The sequence below is a fragment of the Lepidochelys olivacea genome (assembly GCF_965140295.1).
Source record: "Lepidochelys olivacea isolate rLepOli2 genome assembly, chromosome: 1".
NCBI classification, from domain to species: Eukaryota; Metazoa; Chordata; order Testudines; family Cheloniidae; genus Lepidochelys; species Lepidochelys olivacea.
The window spans coordinates 337953866-337977368 of NC_140411.1; the positions used below are offsets into that span (position 1 = coordinate 337953866).

The following is a 23503-nucleotide window of genomic DNA, read 5'->3' on the forward strand; positions in this document are numbered from 1 at the left end:
GAACACAATTCAGTCTTGTCACCTAGAAAGTTTTGCAGAGTAGCTTTAGAGACAGTATAATATCTAATGTAACTCCACTGACATGAGCCCACTGACTTTAATTTGACACTTGAGGAAAAGTCCTGGCTCTGTTGAAGTCAATGGCAAAACTCACATTGATTTCAATGAGATCATGACTTCACCAAGTGTTTTGCAATTACTTCCTAAAAGTGTGTGTTTCCCGGTGAAATGCTGTTGGAGGATTCCATTCACAATGTAAACATTAAACCAGAATTACAGCAAAGTTTGCTTATCATAGTGCACCTTCAGTATTTGACACCAAACATTCCAGAATCATGAGTCAGGCCACCTCACAATCATGAGACATGTTTAAAAGTTTAGGTTCCTTTTATTTACTACCTTGGTTTTGAGCCTTTAGGGTTCACATTTTCCAGCTTTCCTCCACAACCAGGGGGGCCAGGGTGACAGACCCGGGCACAATCCAGACTAATGAGTAGTTGCACCACCCCTGCCCTGCAACCTTGGGTGCCTTATAATATTTTGCTGAAGTAGCTCCCACCTGGGTCGCGCACAAACAGCCTTCCAACATGCAAGCCACACCCTGAGTGTTTGTGTGTAATGCAGCCTGCCAGCCACACTTGACTTACACTGTGGCTCTCACCTGCCTTGGTTAAACGGCATGGTGACCCCAGCACATCCCAGTCTTAGATTTCCCCCAGAAATGTATGTTCTGTACTGCCCAGCCCTCTCCTAGACAATACAAGTCCATTATTTCTTTAATAGAAATAAACCCCAAATGGAGTTTCCCAGACACTTCACTTTAAACACGGCTTAAATAAAACAAGTTCATTACTAGAAAGAGATTTTAAAAGAGGCCATCGCCAGTTCTGATCACGAGTCAGATTGTTCAAACAGGACGGTGGCTTCACCCACAGAAGCTCACCCTTTATATCCTCATCTAACCCCGGGCAAAAATGGTGGCACTGTGCTGCCTCATTCCACCTGGGGTCAGAAGCCAAAGGATGAAAATCAGCAGTGTACTTGGCAATGGGCTGGCCTCCCTGCCGTAAGGCCTGCCTCAGCAGTCTGCACACAGTGGGGGTTGTCAAAAATGAGGGACCTGGCTTGAATTAACTCCTCCAATTGTCGCAAGAGGGGGCTGGACGGTTCCAGGAGGAGAGAAGCTCGGGCCAATGCATCCCCTCTCAACAAACTTAAGATGAGCCCCACACAGGCCTGGTCTGTGGGAATGATCTGTAGGAGGAACAGGAGCCGACACTGGTTCAGAAACCCCCAAAACGTGTCCCAATCTCTGTCAAATTCATTGGGCAATGAAATCTTCGGCTCTGGGAGGGATGGAGTAGGATGAGCCAGCAGAGCCACCTGCACTTGCAGGGCCACATTCTGCGATAGCAGGGTGGTTACTTACACCTGCTGGTTCTGGATGGCAGCCGCCAGTTCTGCTGGGGCCTTGATAGGGACCATACTACCGCCGAGGACCCCTGGCCTTAATTTTAAGGATTTCTGAATCTGTCATCCAACTGGGACAAGGGTGGTCTAGCCTTGTGGCTGGAGTAGGCCTCATGCCTCGTCGTCAGAGCAGGTGTCAGGACCCAAGGACTAGGATCAGAGCTGGAGTCAGTAGTCCGAAGTTGAAACCAGGGGTCAAACTGGAGGGCAGGCACTGGAGTGAGCAGGGCAGTAGGCAAAGAGAGGTCAAGGCATGGGCAGGACAGAGCCAAGGTGCAAAGCACGAGCAGCAGGAACAAGGTAATTCAGGAGCAAGCAGAGTGGTGGACATGAGCACGGAGGAACCAGTGAGCTGCTGATGCTCTTAAGCTATGGCCAGCCTGCTGGCCCCTGCAGCCAGTCAGGTGGCGTAGTCAATCACACAGCCTTTTGTAGACCAGGCCCTGATTCCTGACACAATCCAGTTTTTGATATTACAACAGACAAGGAAGAAGCAAGCAATTCCTTCCTGCAAGTTGGTATTATTTAACTAGGGTTGACCTTAGCTGTCTTAGGTACCTACAACGCAAGGTTAAAGATATGGGGCCTGATTCCCATTTACACTAAGGCTGCTCTGGCTGTGTAAATGGAAATCAGACCCTGGAGAATGACCTTTCAGGATTAGAGGACTAAGCATTCAGCTGCACACTGTAGCTGGTCTGCAGGTCTCAAAAAGAAATCCAACCCATAAAGTAACTGGGAAGGCATTGTCTTGGTGAAGAACTGAACACTGGCAGCGGAACCTCTTCCCTCATGAAATCAGAATAGGTGTATGTCTATCCTTTTTTAGAGGCCAATACAAAACATGCCAACTGAGAATTCAGAGTGTCTGGGTGACTTCAATACACAGTCCCTTTATATCTCCCCAACCCTATACGACCCAACCGGAGAAGAGCAAAGAAAGTAGTCCATATTTGGATAGGATAATGCATTTTTTTAAAAATCCTGTATTCAGTGCCAGATATGGGTGCTAAGAGACAGACCCAGCGAATCTGGTCTATTTGTCTTATTCTCACTGAATCAGGAAATATGTTCACTATCAATTATTAGCTACACTCCGACTATTATTTGAGCAGCTTGGGTGGAGGTAGTTATTGCCTCACTAATCAGCGTACTTAAAAATAGGCAAGTGCCAGGACCGGGTGCATATCTACTAATATAGTTTGCAGAGAGGAAGCTTGTCAAGAAAAGTAAAGTTCTAAGAGCTGAGTCATCAGTCCACTACACCAGCATCTAACTGGTGTCACTTAACTGAGTTCAGAGCAGCACTGTCTTTCCATTGACTTCACTGGGCCTTGGACCTCGCCCAAACTGCATATATAAATCATACGTCCTGGTGTAAAAGAACTAACAATAGGGCACCCATATTTTCTCTTTAAAGGAAGGCTTGTCGACTTTAAAGATTTGAATAGAACATGGTGAGTAAGGAGAGAAGAACACAGCTGGCTCAGGAAATCTTACTTTCTTATTTCCTCATTGGCTTTAAGGAAATGCAGAGCTAGAGATCAGCTCACCAGAAACAAGTAGCATTTGATCAGCACTGTTAACCTGCCACCAGGAGAGAGCCCTGAGTGAAAAGGCCTGAGAAAAAAGTACAGGTCATGGATTTCTGACTTAAAGGTTTCTGTTTTGCGGGGACGGCATGTGTGAAGCTGTTCGTTGGAGGTTTTTTTGCAAAAATGTAGCAATATTAATACACTTTATAAGGAAGGTGTGATCTGTGTGACGATAACCATCTGAGAAACTTCAAGACAGGGGCATCATTATGGACAGTCCAGGGAAAACATCAGCTCAGTGTGCAGATGTGGTGAAAAGGCCAAACAAAATTTACCTGGTACTCCAGAAAAGCTAACTGGTTTATTCCCCGCATCATACTTAGCACCTATTTTAAATATAGGTGTGACATTTTTTGCTACCCTCCAGCATAGTGGCTGTTTTTATGAGACTGCACATTTCCGTTAGCAGCTCAGACATTTCATGCTATTTTCTGTTATATTTAGACTCTGATGCTGCACCATTGCTATAGCATCCAAGTACCTAATGAACACCACTATCTAGTTCAGGTAATTTGTTTTTGGCTGAACTACAATTTGTTCTCTTTTGATACTTCAGTGTCTAACAGTGCCTCATCTTTATTCCCTGAAGAGAACAGGTCTGGGATAGCTCTCTTGCCAACATTTTCTGTGGAAAGACTGATACTGGTGTCATTTAATGTCTCTGCAATGTCTTTATCCTCCTTAATTCCCTAGTAGCAGTATTACCAACCTCATGCATTCAAAAAATCATGAGATTGTCTTGAAGAGCATGCGAGAGAGGGCCTGGGTAAATACATTTTGGATTCTTTTCCTTTGCCTTCTGGTCTCTGAGCCTTTAGGGTGCAGTCACTTCAGGTTTTCCTTCATTATGAGGGCGAGAAACTTACTTTTATTTCAAACGAAAGCTGAGATTTTCAAGCAATCTCTTTATTCCAGCAACTGGGGCTTTAAGGGAAAACAAATCACCAAATACTGCAAGACTTGCAATAAAAATCACAAGAGTTGGCAACTCTGTCAGCGGTTCAGTGCTGGCCAAAACTTGGGAACTTCGGTATTTATGAATTTGCATTCATTCTGATTCAGAACAAAAGCAAAAATTTACCAAAGTTACTAGGCAAACTGAAGACAGCTGAAATTTTTGTTTCAGAAACACCAAAATATGGTGTTCCTGAAATTAAATGTGAAATTGACATTCTTGTCAATTTCATGGCTGCTATTCACTGAATAAAGCTTCCTGTCAAAGCTGCGGACCCTGAAACATAGGCAGATTTCCAATGGAAGCCTGCATGTTTCAGTGACGTTTTGTCAAATCTGTAATAGACTTGGCTAAACATTTCACTACAACGAATCGGCATTTTCCACCATAACAGTTTCATCAGAAAGTTTCCAGCTGGCTCTAGTCCTGGGGACCCATTTTGCCTTTCACTGGATTCCTGCCTCTGCAATAAGCACCAGGGCCCTGCTCCTGGGCTTAAGAGTAAGTAGTAAGTGTATTGCCTACTCATGTGAATGAACTCATTAACATCAGTCTATCTTAGGTCCTTATATGGCCCCGCATCACTGTAGTACTTGAATCCCTCACAATCATTAATGTATTTATCCTCATGACACTGCATGAGATAAGGAAGTTCTATTAGCCTCTCTGCCTCAGTTCCCCATCTGTAAAATGGGGGTTAAGAGCTGAATGCTCAAAAGAAGCTCAATGTCACACAGCATGTCTGTGGCAGAGCAGGGAATTAAACCCAGGTCCTAGGTTAGTACCTTACCATTGGACCATCCTTCCTCTCAGTGAAGCTATTCACATAAGGATTGATCATGCAAGTAAGATTTGCAAGATTAGGCCCTATAACTTATTTCCATGTCAATGAGACTATCTGTGTGAGTATTTCAAGAACAGGCCCTAGGACAGTAGTGCCAAGCTTTGAAGTTTCCTTGGTGCTCACTGAACTTATCTGATGGACTACTCTCTCTGTTACAATTCTCCAGTAAGCAGCAAACACTACAGAGCACCCTCAGGCTAACAACACATTAGAGGGTCACTTATTTTACTGGTTTTGCCTAACCAGAAGACAAAATGGAAGCAATTCAGAAAAGAATGACAAAATGTTTAAGAGGTTCAGAAGAGATTAATTTATGAGGAAAGGTGAACAGTAAAAAAAAAAAAAAATGAATCCTCAAAGATGCTGAGCCCCTCACTCCTGATGAGGTCAGTGGTACCCCGTAGGTGATGATCAGGACCTGGCCGCAACTATCTAGAGCTTGGCTAAAAGACAAGTAAGAGGGGAGGCACCACACCGTACCTTTTTCAATGAATGTAAACACCTATGAGGGAAAGAATCATTTAGGCTGGTGCAAAGGTCAATAACTAGGAGAGATGAGAGGAAATTAAGAAGAGGTCAATTTAGGATGAATATTAATTAACATTTCCTAACAATGATATCTTCATCAAAAAAGATATCAAGTTAGTTTGACAGGATCTATTTTCCATAAACCCATACTGATTTGCATTAATTACATTATCCTCCTTTAATTCTTCATTAATCAAGTCCCGTATCAGCCAATCCATTATCTTGCCTGGGATCAATGTCAGGCTGACAGGCTTATAATTACCCAGGTCACCCCATTTACCCTTTTTAAAAACTGTCTCAACATTAGCTTTCTTCCAGTCTTCTGGAACTTCCCCAGTGCTCCAAGACTTATTGAAAAATCAACATTAACAGTTGAATGAGCTCCTCACCCAGTTGATTTAAAACTCTTGGATGCAAGTTATCTGGGCCTGCTGATTTAAAAATGTCTGATTTTAGTAGCTTCTGTTTAACATCCTCCAACGATCCTACTGGAATGGAAAAAATGTGATCATCGCCAAATCATGAGACCATGTCATCTGTTTTTCCCCCCAAATACAAGAACAGAAATATTTATTGAACACTTCTGCCTTTTCTGCATTACTATTTATAATTTTATCATTTCCATCTAGTAATGGAACAACGTCATTGTTAGGATTCTTTTTGTTCCTAATATATTTTTAAAAATCTCCTTCTTATTGTCCTTAACTCTGCTGGCCACAGATGTCTCCTTGTGTACTTTGGCTTCCCTTATCAATTTTCTACAATTCCTAACTTCTGATTTACATTCATTACTATCAACTTCCCCTTTCTTCCATCTGAGAGGATAGACTAGATAGATTTTGTTTTTACACATACCTTTGCTTCCCCTCTAAACCAGGTTGGTTTTTTAACCAGCACAGCCTTCTTCCTCAATTGTGACTTTATGGGCAGCTGGTAAAATGTTCTTAAATGATTCCCAATTATCAATCACATTTTTCTGATTAAATTCTTCCTCCCAGCTGATTTGGCTCACTTGTTTTCTGATTTGTGAAATTAGTCCTGTTAAAGCACCAAGTATATATATTACTGGTCTGGACTTTATTCTGGTTGCATATTATAAATGTGACCAAATCATAATCACCTGCACCTAAGTTATGATTAAGTTTTAGTTCTGTGAACAGTTCTTCTTTATCTGTTAAGATAAGGGCTAATATAGAATTCCTGTGTTGGCTGCACCACTGAGTTAGGAAATTCCATCTATAACGTTTAGCAATTCCAAAGATGTTTTAGTACACGTAGTTATTTCTGTTTACACCAGCTGTAATTTTGGCCCCTCATCTATCACAGCTCTAGTGGCTTGCAGGATGATTTCCTGACTTCTGCCCTCTTCTTAAACTCAGTTCATTTAACTAGTTGACTCCTCACCAGAAAAAACCAGTGATACCGATAACTTTTTAAGTCCTTAAACCCCAGGGTGTCCATTATCTATATTTTAAAAATTAGTAATATTGTAATATATACTCTACAACAATAGGCGACGGTCTATTTCTGCAGGGACCAAGGACTGGAAGCTTTAGGGGACCAAAAATTGGAAAATGTTTACTCCCCTTCTGTAGGAGAGGAGTAATAAAAAAATGGTGGCTGTAGCTGATGGAAAGATCCTACAAAAATTTCAAAGTGAACTGCATGCCTGTGCATTAAGACGTGCTTTTCAAGCCCTTGGGATAGCCAGTGATAATGCCTCTATCAAGTCTTTGATTTCGCCATGCATAAAGAAGAAAGCTATAATACTTTCGAATGACAGCCTCAATCTTTTGATTTAGAAATACGGTGCCTAATCATGCTGTGACTGAAGTAAATCACAGTTGGAGCTGTGCCATTGATTTAAAGAGGAAAAGAACTGGGTGCATAAACTTAGACTGAGCTATGGTAAAACATGAAGGATTGAGCCTTAGGCATATCAGCCAGATCTAGACTAATTATAGCTAAACCACAACTTTTCTGCTTGGACAGTGCGACTCAGCTGATCGGTCACACTGATTCACTGCACTAAAATGGAACGTCTCTTTCCTCCCACTCCCCAAAAAGTGTTCAAAATTATGTTTTGCACCACATCGCGCGCACACAGGTGCGCATTGTGTCTTATAAACCTGTAGGGAGGAAGTCTCTATCCCGAAGAGCTTGCAATCTGACTCAACTTTTCTTTTAAAAAGAGTAGCATTATCTACCATACTTTAAAGAAAGAAAAACCACTAGTCTCTGCTCAAGAGGAAATTAAAGTCACCCCTGCTCCTGCCTGAGTAGCAGAGAAAGATATCAGTTAACCAAAATTTGTATCTTCCCCTATGTGACTGTTCAATCTAGAACACAACTACCCCTGCAACTCCAGGCAGCCAATTTAGCATCAGCTAAAGACATTGATCTCTTTTCTCTTCATAATTTGTACCTTTCTGCTGATTTGCCCCAAGTATTGGACACAGTGACAATAAATAGTCAGAGACCTGTCAAAACTCACTCGTTTAGAGGAAGCCTCTCTGGTTTTGGATTCATTCTGAGGCTTTTTTTAAGCAAGCATCTCACTCTTGGGTTTGGTTACAAATGTTTCAACCAAAACATTTCAAGAGCTCGCTCATGTTTCCGCTGCCGTCCCATTATTGCAGATTGAAGTCCCGTGAAACACTGCTACACGCCAGGGGAGAACAGAAAGTCCTTGAGAGCCTAACATAGACATTAAATAAAAAAGAAAGAGCTCAGCATTCAGCAAAGCATTTTGTTTTATAACGATGCTAAATTAAGCAGGCAAGGCAGCCAGACCTCAAAACCTTGATCCAGAATGAAAACAATCATGTTAAGGCCACAGCATTTATAACTACTGATGAGAGAGCACAGAGAACGGTTTAGAAGACTTCGTAACTGCATTATCAAAAGGCTCCCTTGTTTAAAAGCATTAAAACGCAGCCAGCACATTGCGCCTCTTTCTCCCCCTCTCCCACAACATTAAAGAGGCATCGTTACCAGCGTGTGGAGGAACAAACACCACTCACTGCTCTGCAAGTATCATGCCCCGTATTGCAGCAAGAGTGTAACGTGGTTGCTTGGCAAGGAAAGCCGCAGGTCTAACTCCTGCTGGAGGCTGCTGAGCCAGACAGGGCGGGTAAGGAAATCTCACCTCCTGGCACTGAGGCAGCTGCACGCGGGAGGAAGTCTCAACAGCATCCCCAGTCCGCGCCGCTTGACAGCAGATTAGAGCCCAGCCGCAAATCCAAGCGGGGAAGCAAGAGCGCCAGGGAAACACCAAGCAGCCGGGACCACAAAACCTCCTCTTCTTCGCTGCCATGCACGGCATCTTCTGCATGCCGGACTCTTCCCGGGAGAGGGCAGGGCTCCCCTCCTCCTCTGCACCCCAACTTGCTCGCCGTGGGCCCCCCGTCCTTGCTGCCTGCTGACGGCAGCGGCTTTCCAGCTCCTCTGACGGCTGATGGCAGCGGCTCGGGGACCGCCCGGCTCTTGGCTTGCCGGGCGCAGCGGGCGTCTCGCTCTCCGCACGGCAAGGGCTGGAAGCTGCCGGGCTCCCGACACCCAGGGCAGGAGACTGTCCGAGCTCGGGCTCGCCGCGTGCCTGCCTGGCTACCCCCCACCGCTCGCCGGCGGCAGCGCCCTGGCTTGCAGCCGGCTCGCCGGGACGTATGCGCGGACGGCAGCGGCTCCCACCCAGCCTGCGCCCCGGCTGCCGCCTCCCAGGCCAGCCAGGGCAGGGCTGACAAAGCCGGCGAGCGCCACCGCGCGGAGAGAGGAGGGGCCCGGAGGAGGGGGCGGAGGCAGCGCAGGCGCGTGCCTGGGGAGGCTCTCCAGCCCCGGGGGGAGCGCGGAGGTTCCGCGCCTGCAGCGGCCCTGGGCGTAGCCTGCGCTCGCCCGCTGCAATGGCTCCGCTCCGGGGCGGGCTGGGAGCGACGCGCTGCAGCGGGGGAAAAGGGCGCCTGGCCACCCGCTCTCATCCGCAGCCCAGCCGGGGCAGCGGCCGGCGAGCTCCTTCCACGGCCAGCGCAGGACTGTGCCCTGCCTCCAGGGAGCTGAGGTTCCACTGGCCTGGCCGCCCTGGAGCCACCAGCTGCCTCCCCACGGTGCACCCAGTCTCCTGGGCAGGGCCCGCCGGTAAGGCTGAGCGCTCACGTGCCCCCCCGCCCGGTAGCTGCACTGGGGAGAGCCCCTAGAGGCCAGGGCCCTGTGGTGCTGGGCACTGTCCAGCTAGATCCTGAGCCTCTCGGCTGCGGTGGCGGAGGTTCAGGCGACATGGATTTTTCTCAGCTAGGAGCTGGGAAGAGACCCAGAGTTTATTTCACACACGCTGTCAGGGCTGGAGGCTGAGATGCTCCCCCGGGAAATATGCTCTAAGCTGACTGCGGTTCTGTTTCCATTTAGTGAAAAAGGTGTTTGCCTCCCCTTGCCAGAAAGGTCAAACTGGTGTTTGCTGAGGACCTGGTTTTAATGACTCATCAAGTGTATGCCAGTACTTCATTTCTTGCCTGTCATTGTCGTCGACCTAAGTGCTGCTTCTTTGTCTACCCCTACCTGTCTAGTGCTCTTATTTACACTTCAGGTACCCACTTAATACACTAGTGCAATACACTTCAGGTACCCACCCCCCAGGACAGTGAACGGAGGCAGGTGTGATACAGCCTCACCTGAAGAAGTGCTCTGTGTGTAGCGTAAAGCTTGTCTCTCACCAACAGAAGTCGGGCCAATAAAAGGTATGACCTCACGCATCTTGTCTCCCTAATACCCTGGGACTGACACCGCTACAACTACACTCCATACAACGGTCTCACCAGGTCTGTCCCTGTCTATTTCCTTTTCCTTCTCTTTTTTTATCCCTCCATTTTGCTGAATGAATTTGTTTTCGGTCAACTATTGTTACGGCACCTCTGCTCATTAAGGGTGACATTGTCCCAGCCCTTACTCACCTGTGGAAAGGAGGACAGGAAGCTATGTCTCCTGCTTCCTGCTACAATAGGCTCTGTATGTGTGCGGGTGTCTGTGAATCAGTAAGTGGGCAGGGAAGGGGAATGAGTGGAGCCCTGACTGCACACACACACACTTTCCAGCAATAGGAGCTAGCAAGTTGTACAAGGGACAGAACTACTCCCCATAAAAGGTGAAGTATCTTAATACTCCCCAAAGCAAGTGGGGAACAAGAAAGCAATTGTGATGCTGACTCACAATTCATGCTCCTGCCAGAGCAGATTGTAAGGTTATAGTCTCGCCCCTGAGGGCCCAAAGAGTCCTATTGCTTCAGTGTGTATTAGATAAGTCCTAGGGTGAAATCTTGGTCCTAAATAATGGCAAAATTCCCATTGACGTGAATCAGGCCTAATTTCTTAAAGTTTGAGAAACACCAGGCACTAAGGGATGCTATAGGGCATTCTCTAAAAAAGAAAATGTATAGACTACAACTATTGTTGGATTCAACATCTCCCCCGTATCAGGAAAGCCAAATACTAATGCAAAGAAGATTAACACTCAAGTACTGCACATCTTTCTCTATCTCTTGGTCTTGAGCTGGGCTACACAGTGGACAGAAGGTTCTTGAGCTTTTTGTTTGCAGGGTTGCTCTCCACAAATTGAGGCTCACTTCCACTAATAGATTACTCCTTCACAGGAATGCTTGAGGGGGCCCAACTGAACGTCACTAGATATAGCAACAGCAGAAGTGCCATTTTAGCAAGCAGCCCTCCCCTCTAGTACTGGTGATAACTCTTGGAAATTGAAGGCGCTGTGCAGCAGTAACAGCTGGTGCCTTTTCCTTTAGTATTGTTCATTGAATTATTTAATTTTTTAATTTAGAGAGAATAGGGAAAACTCATTTTACAAACAAAAGACTAGATGCTAATCTCGAGTGCCTAGTATATGTAGCCAAAAAATCTCAAATATCCCCTATGGTAGTTGCTAATTTCTTAGCAAGATAAAAAACATACGAATTAGGTTTTTTGTCATTCTAGATTTCAAACATGAAAAGAAATGTTGCTTTAAAACTGAGGCTGACATAGTGTTTCCTGTTTCATTTGAATATCAGCTGAAATAACCCAGGCAATAAATCCTTCAAATCTTACCTACAGGTATAAGGGCAGGAATTCCGTACTTTATTTGGAAGAATGATGTTTGAAGATAATTTGTCTGCAGTGTTTGTAAATGTAATCAACTTAACGTAGATACATGTATATATCTGAGGTTGTAGAAAGCATTGTTGCCTTTGAGAATTAGTAAGTGATCACAAAGAATGTATCTAATGTATACACACAAGAAAGCAGAGTTAAGGTTGTTGGTTCAACATGAACTTTTGTAACCCTCTGCCAGGAATCAGCAGCAACCAGGGCCAGGTTCAATATTCAGGGGTTCCTTTTCAACAATACAACACAGAACCGGCTCAAACCCTGTGACAGGATCCCCAGGGTACAACCTGGAACTGGGGTACCGCTGTGCCTTCTTAACTCTCCAGCCTGGACTGTCTCTCACAATGCTTTGCTAGTGGCAAGTAGCAACCCCCTCCAGGTGCTGTTATCACTCAGCACAACAACATATGGAGCCCCACACCCAGCTAGATTGTATGAATGCTCCCAGAGCCACTCGTGATTCACACAGAGAAAGGCACCAGCAAATCTCCCAAGCCCCAGCCTTGCACCCCAGAACTGTATCATCTTGCCCTGGTCCAAAGCCTGACCAATGTAAGTTTATTACCCAATCCGCCCCTCCCTTGATGTGGAGAGGACACACAAAAGCCTTTGTAAACTGAGCTGAGATTTCCCAAGCACTTCAATGAAAACACACTGTTTTAGGTAAAATATAAAACAGATTTATTAACTATAGAAAGATAGATTTTAAATTATTATAAGTGGTAGGCATAAAAAGGTCAGGGATGACTACCAAAGAATATAAAAGGTAAGTGCACAGTCTAAAATCTTAAACCTTATTACACTCAGCGGTATTTGGATCAAGCAGTTTTCTCACCACACTGAATGTTACAGTTCTTAATACACAGGATTCCCCTTTTGAGCCTGGGACTATTCTCCTCAGCTGAAGTCTTTGTCTTTCCACTGTTCTTGTTTCTTCTAGTGTAGGTGGGGGAGAAGAAAGACCAAGGCATGATGCCACTGTCCCTTATGTTATACCTTCAGTCCATGTGCCTGGAAAACACTAGCCTAGACATGCCCTGTTGGGCTTTGCTGAGTCACAGAGTTGAGCAATCCCCCCTTGTGTGATGCTTGGGCAGCCCTCTTACAGTATTGTAAATCCCTTATTTACAATTCCACTGCTGATTAATGGTTGTTTAACACCTGCCTGGATGCAGATCACCTCCTTTGTTGTCACTAGCAAACTCACCACATATTTCAGTAACAACTACACAGCAAAATCCCATAACTTCATACACACTATTGATATACATACTTTGTCAGAACAATAGGTTTCAGCAGATCATGACTTTTCATATAATATCTTACATGGCATGCTTCGTATGAAATATATCATAATCATATAATAGGGATGAATATGGGGATTCCAGGGTGCTACTTTGCGGTACAGAGTACCACAAGCCCCCACCCAGTAACCTGGAAAAATTACACACCACCCCCTGGGTGCCCCTAAGAGGCAACACTTCCCCTCTAGCAAGCACAGAGTCTGAGTGTAGAAAAGAAACTTTTAATGAAAGGAGGGAAGAAACCTGGCATTAATTGTGGAAAACGCTGCAAGCCGGATTCATAAACATAAAACTGTGAGCAAAACATCCACCCCAGAATACCTTGGGCAGTGTCCTTTGCCTCAGGTTCTTGAGTTCTACAACCAAAATTTCCTTTAACTCTCTTCTCACAGTGGTTGTCCTTGGTCAGTGAAGACCCAGAGTTCAGAGGCCCATCTGTGTGATTTCACCTTCCATTCTAGGTGAGGGAGGGAAGAAGGCACCTTGCTTGCTCCACTGTGAGCCACTGGCCACCCCGCTGTCTGTGCCGCTGTCACCGATACACACTGTCACCTTCTACTGCCAGCTGCTTCTCTACTGTGACCTCTGCAGGTCAGTCTCTTGAGGTTCAACCCAGCTCTTAGTGGTTTTCAGTTCTTAATGGGGGAACTTCATTGCTGAAGCAGGCTGGGCAGAAACACCGTCCCACCACAAGTGATTTCAGCTCTAGTGATCACTTAACAAAACAAAAGACTCCTAATAAAGCCTTAATTAGCTCTATCTTTGAACAGTAGGGAGGGGTAGGTTAAACTCTTAGGTAGAGCCCACACCTCTCAGCAGGGACATCTGTCCCCACCCCCTCTCTCTTTCTCAGAGGGCTGGCATCCGAGCCCCGTGTTTAACAAGTTCAGTCCAACTGAGGATGCCTCCCTCAATCAGGACAGGCTAAGTACGTTCTGCTGCCTTTTACTCACACAATAAGGATAACCTTTCATTAACTTGCATTCCAGTTTAAAATTTTTTATTAAAGCTAATGTTAAAATTATATAATACACAGATTAAGGAAAGAGTGGCTGTACATCTGGGTGTGGAGCTTAGATTATCCCAAAGTACAAAATCTGGTTTAAAAATCATAAAATACTTATAGTACAGAATCTGCAATAACCCAAATTTAGGTGAATAAATTTAACATACAGTTTAGCTATTAGAAGCCGAATACTTGGGTACATCACTCATGAAAAATTATAGAGAGAGTTGGTTGTAGAAAGCAAATATAGGAATGAGTGTGGATTGTCCCTCAGTAATTGAGCATTTAGGATAGGTTGTCCCTTAGTAAATGTAATCCATCAGAGAAGAATTTCAATTACTTTCCGATTTGTAACCCAACACCAGCCAAAGATGACCACTTTGGCAACACAGCTCTGTCTGCTGCATACCTAGGCAGAGTGGGTGTGTTCACATAAATACAGTCTGGTCCTGAAGCTGTTCCACTCCCCAGCTACCTGTCATGGGAGAGCTCATTCAGACCCTAGCAGGGTCTTTCACTTTCACATTTCCTGACTTTTGACTGCTACGCTGTGCAACCTTAACAATGCGTTAGTGCATGGGGGTTGCACTTAATATAATAAAAGGCCAATATAAATAGATACTAGATAAATTAAGACATAGCTGAAATCTTTCAGTTGACTAATAGCTTGATTCAAATAAGAGGATAAGGAAGTAGCTGAGAAGAATCATGCAATTTGGGTTAAAATAATTGCCCTGTTATTCCATTTTAAAGCAAAAAAACAAACAAATGCCAGGTTTTAATTAATAGTTTATACTGGAGCAACTTGGAGAAATATTACAAACAACTGTCCTGGAATTGCTTTCAAATATCTATCCATTAATGTGATTATAAGACAAAGAAGCTCTTAAAAGTTTGTCTTTGTATTTTTGTTGCTACATTAGTCAAATCTATGCCTAAAACTTGTCAGCTTTTAAAGAGTTAGGGCCCAATTCTGAAAATGCCCAACATGCATACCTTAAAATACAGGAGTAGTCAAAATGAAGTCAATGAATCTACTCACACATTAAAGTTAAGCACATAAGTAAGTGTATGCAGATTCTCCATATATTCAGCAGAACCAGGGCAAAAAAGGCAGTCATGTCTTTAATATTAAATCACACCAGCAGAAAGGTAAAAATAAATAGACGCCAACTTCTGTTTAGATGATAACAGTTAACAACTTGTATATGGCCACAAGGTTAAGGGGCCATTACAGTTGGTGAAGAAGCAATGGGAGGGGTTTACACCTTCTCCAGGAACTAACATTCTGGACTTTGTAACCAACCTACAAAACACCCTCCGAACCTCTTTAGCCCTTGCTAAAGAAAACCTAAAGGATGCTCAAAAAGAGCAAAAATCCTGGTATGGTAAACATGCCAGAGAACTTTCCTTCAAAGTAGGGGACCAGGTCATGGTCTTAAAGGTGCTCCAGGCCCACAAAATGGAAGTGTCATGGGAAGGGCCATTCATGGTCCAAGAGCGCCTGGGAGCTGTTAATTATGTCATAGCATTCCCCACCTCAAACTGAAAGCCTAAGGTATACCATATTAATTCTCTAAAGCCCTTTTATTCCAGAGAATTAAAGGTTTGTCAGTTTACAGCCCAGGGAGGAGATGACACTGAGTGGCCTGAAGGTGTCTACTATGAAGGGAAAAGTGCTGGTGGCGTGGAAGAGGTGAACCTCTCCATGACCCTTGGGCGTATGCAGCGACAGCAGATCAAGGAGCTGTGCACTAGCTACGCACCAACGTTCTCAGCCGCCCCAGGACTGACTGAACGGGCATACCACTCCATTGACACAGGTAATGCTCACCCAATTAGAGCCCAACCTTACTGGGTATCTACTCAAGCTAAAACTGCAATAGAACGGGAGATCCAGGATATGCTACAGATGGGTGTAATCCACCCCCTGGACATGCATGGGCATCTCCAGTGGTTCTAGTTCCCAAACCAAATGGGGAGATACGTTTTTGCATGGACTACCATAGGCTAAATGCTGTAACTCGCCCAGACAACTATCCAATGCCACACACAGATGAACTATTGGAGAAACTGGGACGGGCCCAGTTCATCTCTACCTTGGACTTAACCAAGGGGTACTGTCAGGTAACACTAGATGAATCTGCCAAGGAAAGGTCAGCCTTTATCACACATGTCAGGCTGTATGAATTTAATGTGCTTCCTTTTGGGCTGCGAAATACACCCGCCACCTTCCAAAAACTTGTAGATGGTCTCCTAGCAAGATTGGGAGAATATGCAGTCACCTACCTTGACAATGTGGCCATATTCTCGGATTCCTGGGTAGAACACCTGGAACATCTACAAAAAGTCTTTGAGTGCATAAGGGAGGCAGGACTAACTGTTAAGGCTAAGAAGTGTCAAATAGGCCTAAACCAAGTGACTTACCTTGGACACCAGGTGGGTCAAGGAATTATCAACCCCCTAGAGGTCAAAGTGGATGCTATCCAAAAGTGGCCTGTCACAAAATCAAAGAAATAGGTCCAATCCTTCTGCATTACAGGAGATTTGTACCGCAGTACAGCCAAATCGCCGCCCCACTGACAGACCTAACCAAAAAGAAACAGCCAAATGCAGTTCAGTGGACTGAAGAGTGTCAGAAGGCCTTTAACCAGCTTAAAGCGACACTCATGTCTGACCCTGTGCTAAGGGCCCCAGACTTTGACAAACCATTCCTAGTAACCACAGATGCGTCCGAGCGTGGTGAGGGAGCAGTCTTAATGCAGGAAGGACCGAATAAAGAATTCCATCCTGTCGTGTTTCTCAGCAAGAAGCTGTCTGAGAGGCAAAGCCACTGGTCAATCCGTGAAAAGGAATGTTATGCCATTGTCTATGCTCTGGAAAAGCTACTCCCATATGTTTGGGGATGGTGTTTCCACCTGCAAACCAACCATGCTGCGCTACAGTGGCTTCATACCACCACGGGAAATAACAAAAAACTTATTCAGTGGAGTTTAGCTCTCCAGGATTTTTATTTCAACATACAACACATTTCAGGAGCTTCTAACAACGTGGCTGATGCACTTTCCCGTGAAAGTTTCCCAGAATCAAGTGGTTAAAATTGTCCTTGTGGAAAATATGGTTAGTCTTTATCCAGTTAGTAGTATATTTAGAGATGCATGTGTCTTATTAACTCTGTTTTATCCTAGAGCTCCAGAAAGAAATCACAGCTAGTGTTTCACCCTATCTGTGATTTGGGAACAAAGGGTTTGGTCTGTCTGTGTGATGCTTTTGCTGGGAACAGATCAGGAATTCAGCCTTACAACTCCTGTAAAGTTAGTAAGTAATCTGTAAGTAATCTAGCTAGAAAATGCGTTAGATTTTCTTTTGTTTATTGGCTTGTAAAATAAGCTGTGCTGGATGGAATGTATATTCCTGTTTTTGTGTCTTTTGTAACTTAAGGTTTTGCCTAGAGGGATTCTCTATGTTTTCAATCTGATTACCCTGTAAGGTATTTACCATCCTGATTTTACAGAGGTGATTCTTTTACCTTTTCTTTCATTAAAATTCTTCTTTTAAGAACCTGATTGATTTTTCATTGTTCTTAAGATCCAAGGGTTTGGGTCTGTGTTCACCTGTACAAATTGGTGAGGATTCTTATCAAGCCTTCCCCAGGAAAGGGGGTGTAGGGCTTGGGGGGATATTTGCGGTGAAGACGTCTCCAAGTGGGCTCTTTTCCTGTTCTTTGTTTAAAATGCTTGGTGGTGGCAGCATACGGTTCAAGGACAAGGCAAAGTTTGTACCTTGGGGAAGTTTTTAACCTAAGCTGGTAAGAATAAGCTTAGGGGGTCTTTCATGCAGGTCCCCACATCTGTACCCTCGAGTTCAGAGTGGGGAAGGAACCTTGACATGGATGACAGTAAAATTAGTTGTACTGCACTGATGCACATAACAGTAGAAAATGACTAATGAAGTGTTAACATCAGCATTGATTTCTGCTAAGGGATGCTCCACGTCATTTCAGCAAAAAAATTTGTCATGGTAAAAAAATTGAAGTAAACCTGAGAGATTATAGCAAAGTAAGTTTTAGAAAAAGGCAAAGATGCCATTTTTCATGGGGATACCAACATTTTGACTGTACTTACCCTGGTGTGACTCAAAAGTATTTGAATTCAATGTAGTTACACCAGGGTAAGTGAGATCAGTATTAAAGGATATCAAATTCATGTCATCTGATGCACACAAGTAGGTCCATAAGTCCACGTGTAGTTCCAATCAAATCAATGGCAGAGGTATGATGCTGCAATCTGATCTGCATTGATCAGGATCTTAATGATAAAGAGTTATGCCCCCCCAGCTTTACAGATATACTAGTAGAGAACAAAATCAATTATAATTTACATAGTCATTAGTTTAATTATGAACTGCAGATACCACCAAAGGAAGCTTTGAATTTATAATGCTGTTGATAATGCACTCTGAATGTCGATAAGGCTTACTTCCATCACCAACAGATGCCCCAAAATGATACATACACAAGCTTCATCAAACTTGCAGTGTAATGCAAAAACTTAACCGTGATCTCATATCAGCTGTAGGAACTGATGAGCAGATCTGACTGTTCACACACTCCATGCATTTGGGAAGTTATTCTGCCTTAACATGGCTATGGTCACTGTTAAGATTTCCTGTTTCTCTGTTACCTAGCTGTATTTGAGGGATTGGCTGGTTACTTTGGGCCATTGGGCCCAGTTTTTGTTTAATTTCTGTATTACATTTTTTACAGCACACCAGATTCTGGATGCCTTATACCTTCAGCAATAAAGAACACAAACTGTTCACCTGCCTTGCTATAGGCCAATATGCCAACACTGCTCTTCTAAAACTCCAGCACATTTTAAATGAATTGAACTTGATTCTCTATACCCTTATTGAAACTGACCTTCCAAGAAAAGAGATGGGCCTGAGGCAAACCCCTTGATATGAGCAAACCCCACAATCTGGGAAAGTTGAGCTCCAGATCTAAGCTGTATGGCTTGGGCCTATTTCAAGAAAGAAAGGAAGAAAAGCTCATCTGGGGGAGAGAAGTGGGGTTCAGTTACAGATAGAGTGTGACTAGCCCTTATATGCTTGGTCGGGGGAGTAAGGAGTACTACGACCCTACACAAACACACAACTTCCCCATATCTCTGCTATAGACATTAGGGAGAAAGCAGGGGCTCCATGCCCAGAACTTCAACATCTATACACATTGGAGAGGAGTGGGGAATGGTCAGAGCCCCTTTACAGTGCAGAGCCATTGCAAGGTGGGATGATGTAATCTATGCCTGGTCAGGGGTAGTCGCAGGTTACTTTCCCCCAGAGCAATTGACTGCTTCTGGGGTGGCACAGATACATGCCACTCTATACACAGGGCTAAATGTAAAGGCGCATTCTAACCTTTATATTAGTCAGTCCTGCCCACAGTACCTGAAAGGAGAGCCATGTACATTCTGAGGGCAGCTCAGCTGTACTGCTTCCAAGCTGCCTTTATCTTCTAAAGCAAGGCAGTGTGGGTCAGATATGAAAGCTTATCTCTAACACCCTCCTTTCCTTTCCTGAAGCAGAGTCTTTCTCACCAACAGAAGTTGCACCAATAAAAGATATCTCCCCCGCCTTGTATTTCCTTTCCTTTTAATCAATCACCTAAACATTCAGGAGATGACTCAATCAGTCTTTGTTGCTTCACATATGGGTTTCTCAACTAATTATCTCTTAAACAGCTGTTCTGTCTTCCATAGATTGAAAAGAATGATACAATATCTGCTTTTAGGAGTATAAAACCATTACATTAACAGAGAATCTAACAATATTATAACATGGACTTCTCCTTTGGCTGTGATTGTTTACTGTACCAAATCCCTCGGGATGATATTATTTTGACATAGACTCTCAATACGTTAAGGTGATTTGATAGAGGAGATACAGATTATTCTATTGGCTTCAGGAGCCCTTTATTAAACTCCTGTAATACCCCATAATATTCAGAACACACGCATGCAAATTTGCAGTTTAAGGAGTACAGAGAGTTTATCACAATATAAATATCCTGCCACATTAACACACAGTGTGCTAAAGTAGGACTGAGCAAAATAGGATAGTTCTGAAGTTAACTTTAAAGTGTCATTAATCATTTCTCATGATTTTGCTTGTGTCTTTCCTATGTTATTTTCTTAATATTGGAGTCACCCTGACCACTTAAACTACTGCTTTATTTATTACTTTGTCAAAGAGGCAGCAACCCCTTCCCCAAAAGCATTTCCCTAATAACCTTCTTTCCTGTCAAAAATGTTGACCAAAATATTATGGATCTGTCTCTTGCTGTAAAAAGTTTCTGAAATATCCTAAATAATAAGGATAATGAACCAGTTGCATGCTTAAGTTTCACTGGTTGTGACCAAACTTTAGCACTTCAGAATAGAATGAGCCTACTGAGAGACCGTGATGTCTCTTGAGAGATCTCTAGTCTACCTACTAGATATTTTCTATTCCCCAGGCTCTGCCACCGACTCAGTGTGGGTGAAATTCTCTCTTCTGCAGAGTGTCAGCACACAACTTACCTGCCACTTAACGGTCTTAAAATGGGGCTTAAATGGGACTTAATGCATTGTCCTTTTCTGACCTGTTTCACAGGAGTGAATCATCTTTTGTAACGTCAGGCAAATTGCTTCACGTTTCTGTGCTTCAGTTTCTCTCTGTAAACTGGGAATATTTACCCACTTTTCTCGGGCGTTTTCAGATCCGTGGATGAAAGGCGTTTCTAACAGGACAGCTGGGTTTGTCTGTTGACCTGCTCCATTAGCAGGCAGTAGACATATAGTGAGGAGGAGAGGAGGAATGGTGCAGTGATTATAAAAGCTAGCCTGGGACTAGCTAATTCTGCTCTGCCACAGACTTCATGCATGACCTTGGACAAGTCACTGAGTCTCTCTGTACCTCAGTTCCCCATCTATAAAATGGGGATAATAGCACTGTCCTAAGTCCCAGGAATGTTAGGTGGATGACTACATTAAAGATTGGGAGGTGCTCAGATACTATGACAATGGGGCATATAAATAACTAAGATAAATACTGCAGGTGGATGCTATTGGATCCCTACTGACTCAATGTGGCAGGTGCACATTAACCCAGCATCTAGATTGTTCTGGAGTAGAACAAAAGTACAACCTGCTCATAGTGCTTTGTAAATGCGAAGTATTATTGCTATCCTGTAGAAATTAGTCTTGGAAACCTTTCAAGTTTGAACACCGGGGAAGCAATATATTCCTTCATAGTCTAGTTGCATGCTAGTAAGTGAATAGAAGTGATCGTGTCAGGATAACAAACTAACCAATAATTTCCCAGAGGTGACTGCTCTTCAACAAGTCTAAGGAGCTGGGAAAGATTGAGAATAATCATTCTTGTACCCTAGACTTCATGAATGCCAATTCTAGTGTCATTAAAATCCAACAGACCTACAGGGGCCTAGGCTGTTGTGCAGCATATAAAATGAACCTTGCAAAGTAAACAGTATGTATGAATCAATCTCTAAAAATACTTTGTCGTGAAGGTAAGGTAGGAATAATGTCAGCCTGCAGTTAACAGCCTCATCTGAGCAATCTCTGCTTTGGAAACCAAAGTGACCTTTGATATTTATCAAGGCAATGAAAACACTACAGCTACCGGTATATTCAAAAACTGATGAGAGGCCTTTGTGAACAGGACAGTAATAACCAGATCTTTCTGCAGTAGCTGGGCAACTCTGTCACTTTCCAATATGAAACACCAAATCCTGTAGCCTCCTATTTATAGTCCAATAGCACCCAATCAACACAAGTAATGTGTCAGAAGTACAGATCTAGTAAGCCATAGTTTCTCTCCACAAGCCACACCCCCTCTCTCCAACTTCTCTAGCTAACCCATACTATCATGAATCATCCCAAATGCTCTCCTTCCACCTATGCCAGGCCCCAATGGAAAATATTCAGCCTCAATCTGGAAGAAAATTCAATAAAAAAGGAAAACATCTCCTATTCCGCATACTCAGAAAGCAGGCTAGTGGGGCAAGGTAGAAAGGTTTTATTGGCAGTTATTTAGGATGATCTGAGGACTGCATTCTATTCTATTCCTTATACTGCACAAAGTAGGTTTTACTCTTGCTGGTGACAGGTCCATTGTGCTAATGGAGTTGTTGACCACAATCCACATCCCAGCTTCATTACTTGTAAGTAATGTGGCCACTTCAAACTTGACGAGCTAAGGAAAACTTGCCACAAAAGAACAATTCTTGAAGCTGTGTCTTTTCTATCAGGATATAGGATATAAACTTGGAATATGCAGTCTGTCCACTAGCCTTGCTATCTATAGCGCACTCATCACCCTAGTATTTGAATGTTCTTGCACCCCAGGAAAAGAGCCTAAGTCCATAAAATAGGCCTGTGATCAGGGTTCTTGATTCTTCTACGGTTCCCTGTCCCATGCTGCCGCAATTTGTCATACTGATCCCTTATGCCTCTTCAAATGCTTGTCTTAAGGGAAGAGTTGACATCAAATTTTGCTTTCCATTCTAAGGTCCAAGGCAATGTTTCAATAGCATAATTACACTCTCCTACACTGAACGGTCTTTTTGGCAAACAGATAAGAATATCATAAAAATAAATAAGGCAAGATCATAAGATGATGTAATTCTGTTGACTTTAGTGGAGCTCTGCCCAATGAGGATCTGGCTCATTGTTTGATAACTGACAACACAGAACCTGAGCTTAGATTAGGAATCTTATAACATTCTTAGATCAATCACATAGCAACTGAGTGTATTCTACCAGCTGCAGCTCTTGATTGAAACAGATTGTGACACTCTATAGTCACATAGAGCATCCTGTAACCCCCATATTCCTCATTTATATATATATAATTGTGATATTGCATATAAAGCAGTCTCTGTGAGGTATTAGGAAAAAGGTTATGATCTGCTGAAAGTGACTGTTCTATCAAAATATGTATATCATTAATGCATATGAATTTATGAGAATTGTTTTGTATGGTTTTCACTAAAATATGCTCTTGCTTTGGGAAGCGCCTAAATACTAGCTCCCCAGAGACAATGCCAAGGAAAGTAACCAACACCAGGGTGAGTGTCAAAGAACCATTAACAGCCATTGTCCAGCAAGGGAACTACAATTCGATGACTCACCTGCATAAAGGCCACACCAGGAGAATTGCTCAACCTTGCCTAGGGACTCAGCAATGCCCACCAGATATGCCTGGATTTGTGTTCTCCAAGCACATGGGACTGAGAGTATAAAACAGAACACAGGGGCCCCAGGCTTGGCCTTTCTCCTTCCCCCACCCATGCTGCAAGCAACAAAGACACTCAGAAGACTGAAGACTCCAACAGAGGAGACTGGCCCAAGTTTAAGGGACAAACCTGTATATTAAGGACTGCAATATCCAGTGGGGTGAGAAAAACTACTTAATCTAGATATTGCCTGGTCTAATAGGGTTGAGGGTTTAGACTCCATGCTTATATTTTATTTTATTTTGGTAACCACTCTGCCTTTTTGCCTATCACTTATAATCACTTAAAATCTATCTTTTGTAGTCAATAAATTTGTTTTACTGTTTATCTTTACCAATGAGTTTGCTTGAAGTGTGTGGT

General features: G+C 43.5%; 1 protein-coding gene across 2 annotated transcripts in view; it reads right to left on the reverse strand.

Moving 5' to 3' along the window:
* The window catches only part of ELAPOR2 (endosome-lysosome associated apoptosis and autophagy regulator family member 2), a 140215-nt gene extending 131034 nt beyond the window's left edge, over positions 1-9181 (reverse strand). For both annotated transcript variants that reach the window (XM_084617267.1, XM_084617266.1), the window contains exon 1: positions 8541-9181. In XM_084617267.1, the coding sequence (XP_084473393.1) occupies positions 8541-8726 (186 nt within the window). In that variant the 5' untranslated portion in view covers positions 8727-9181. The remainder of the gene's footprint in view (positions 1-8540) is intronic.
* Between the last annotated feature and the right edge of the window lie 14322 nt (positions 9182-23503).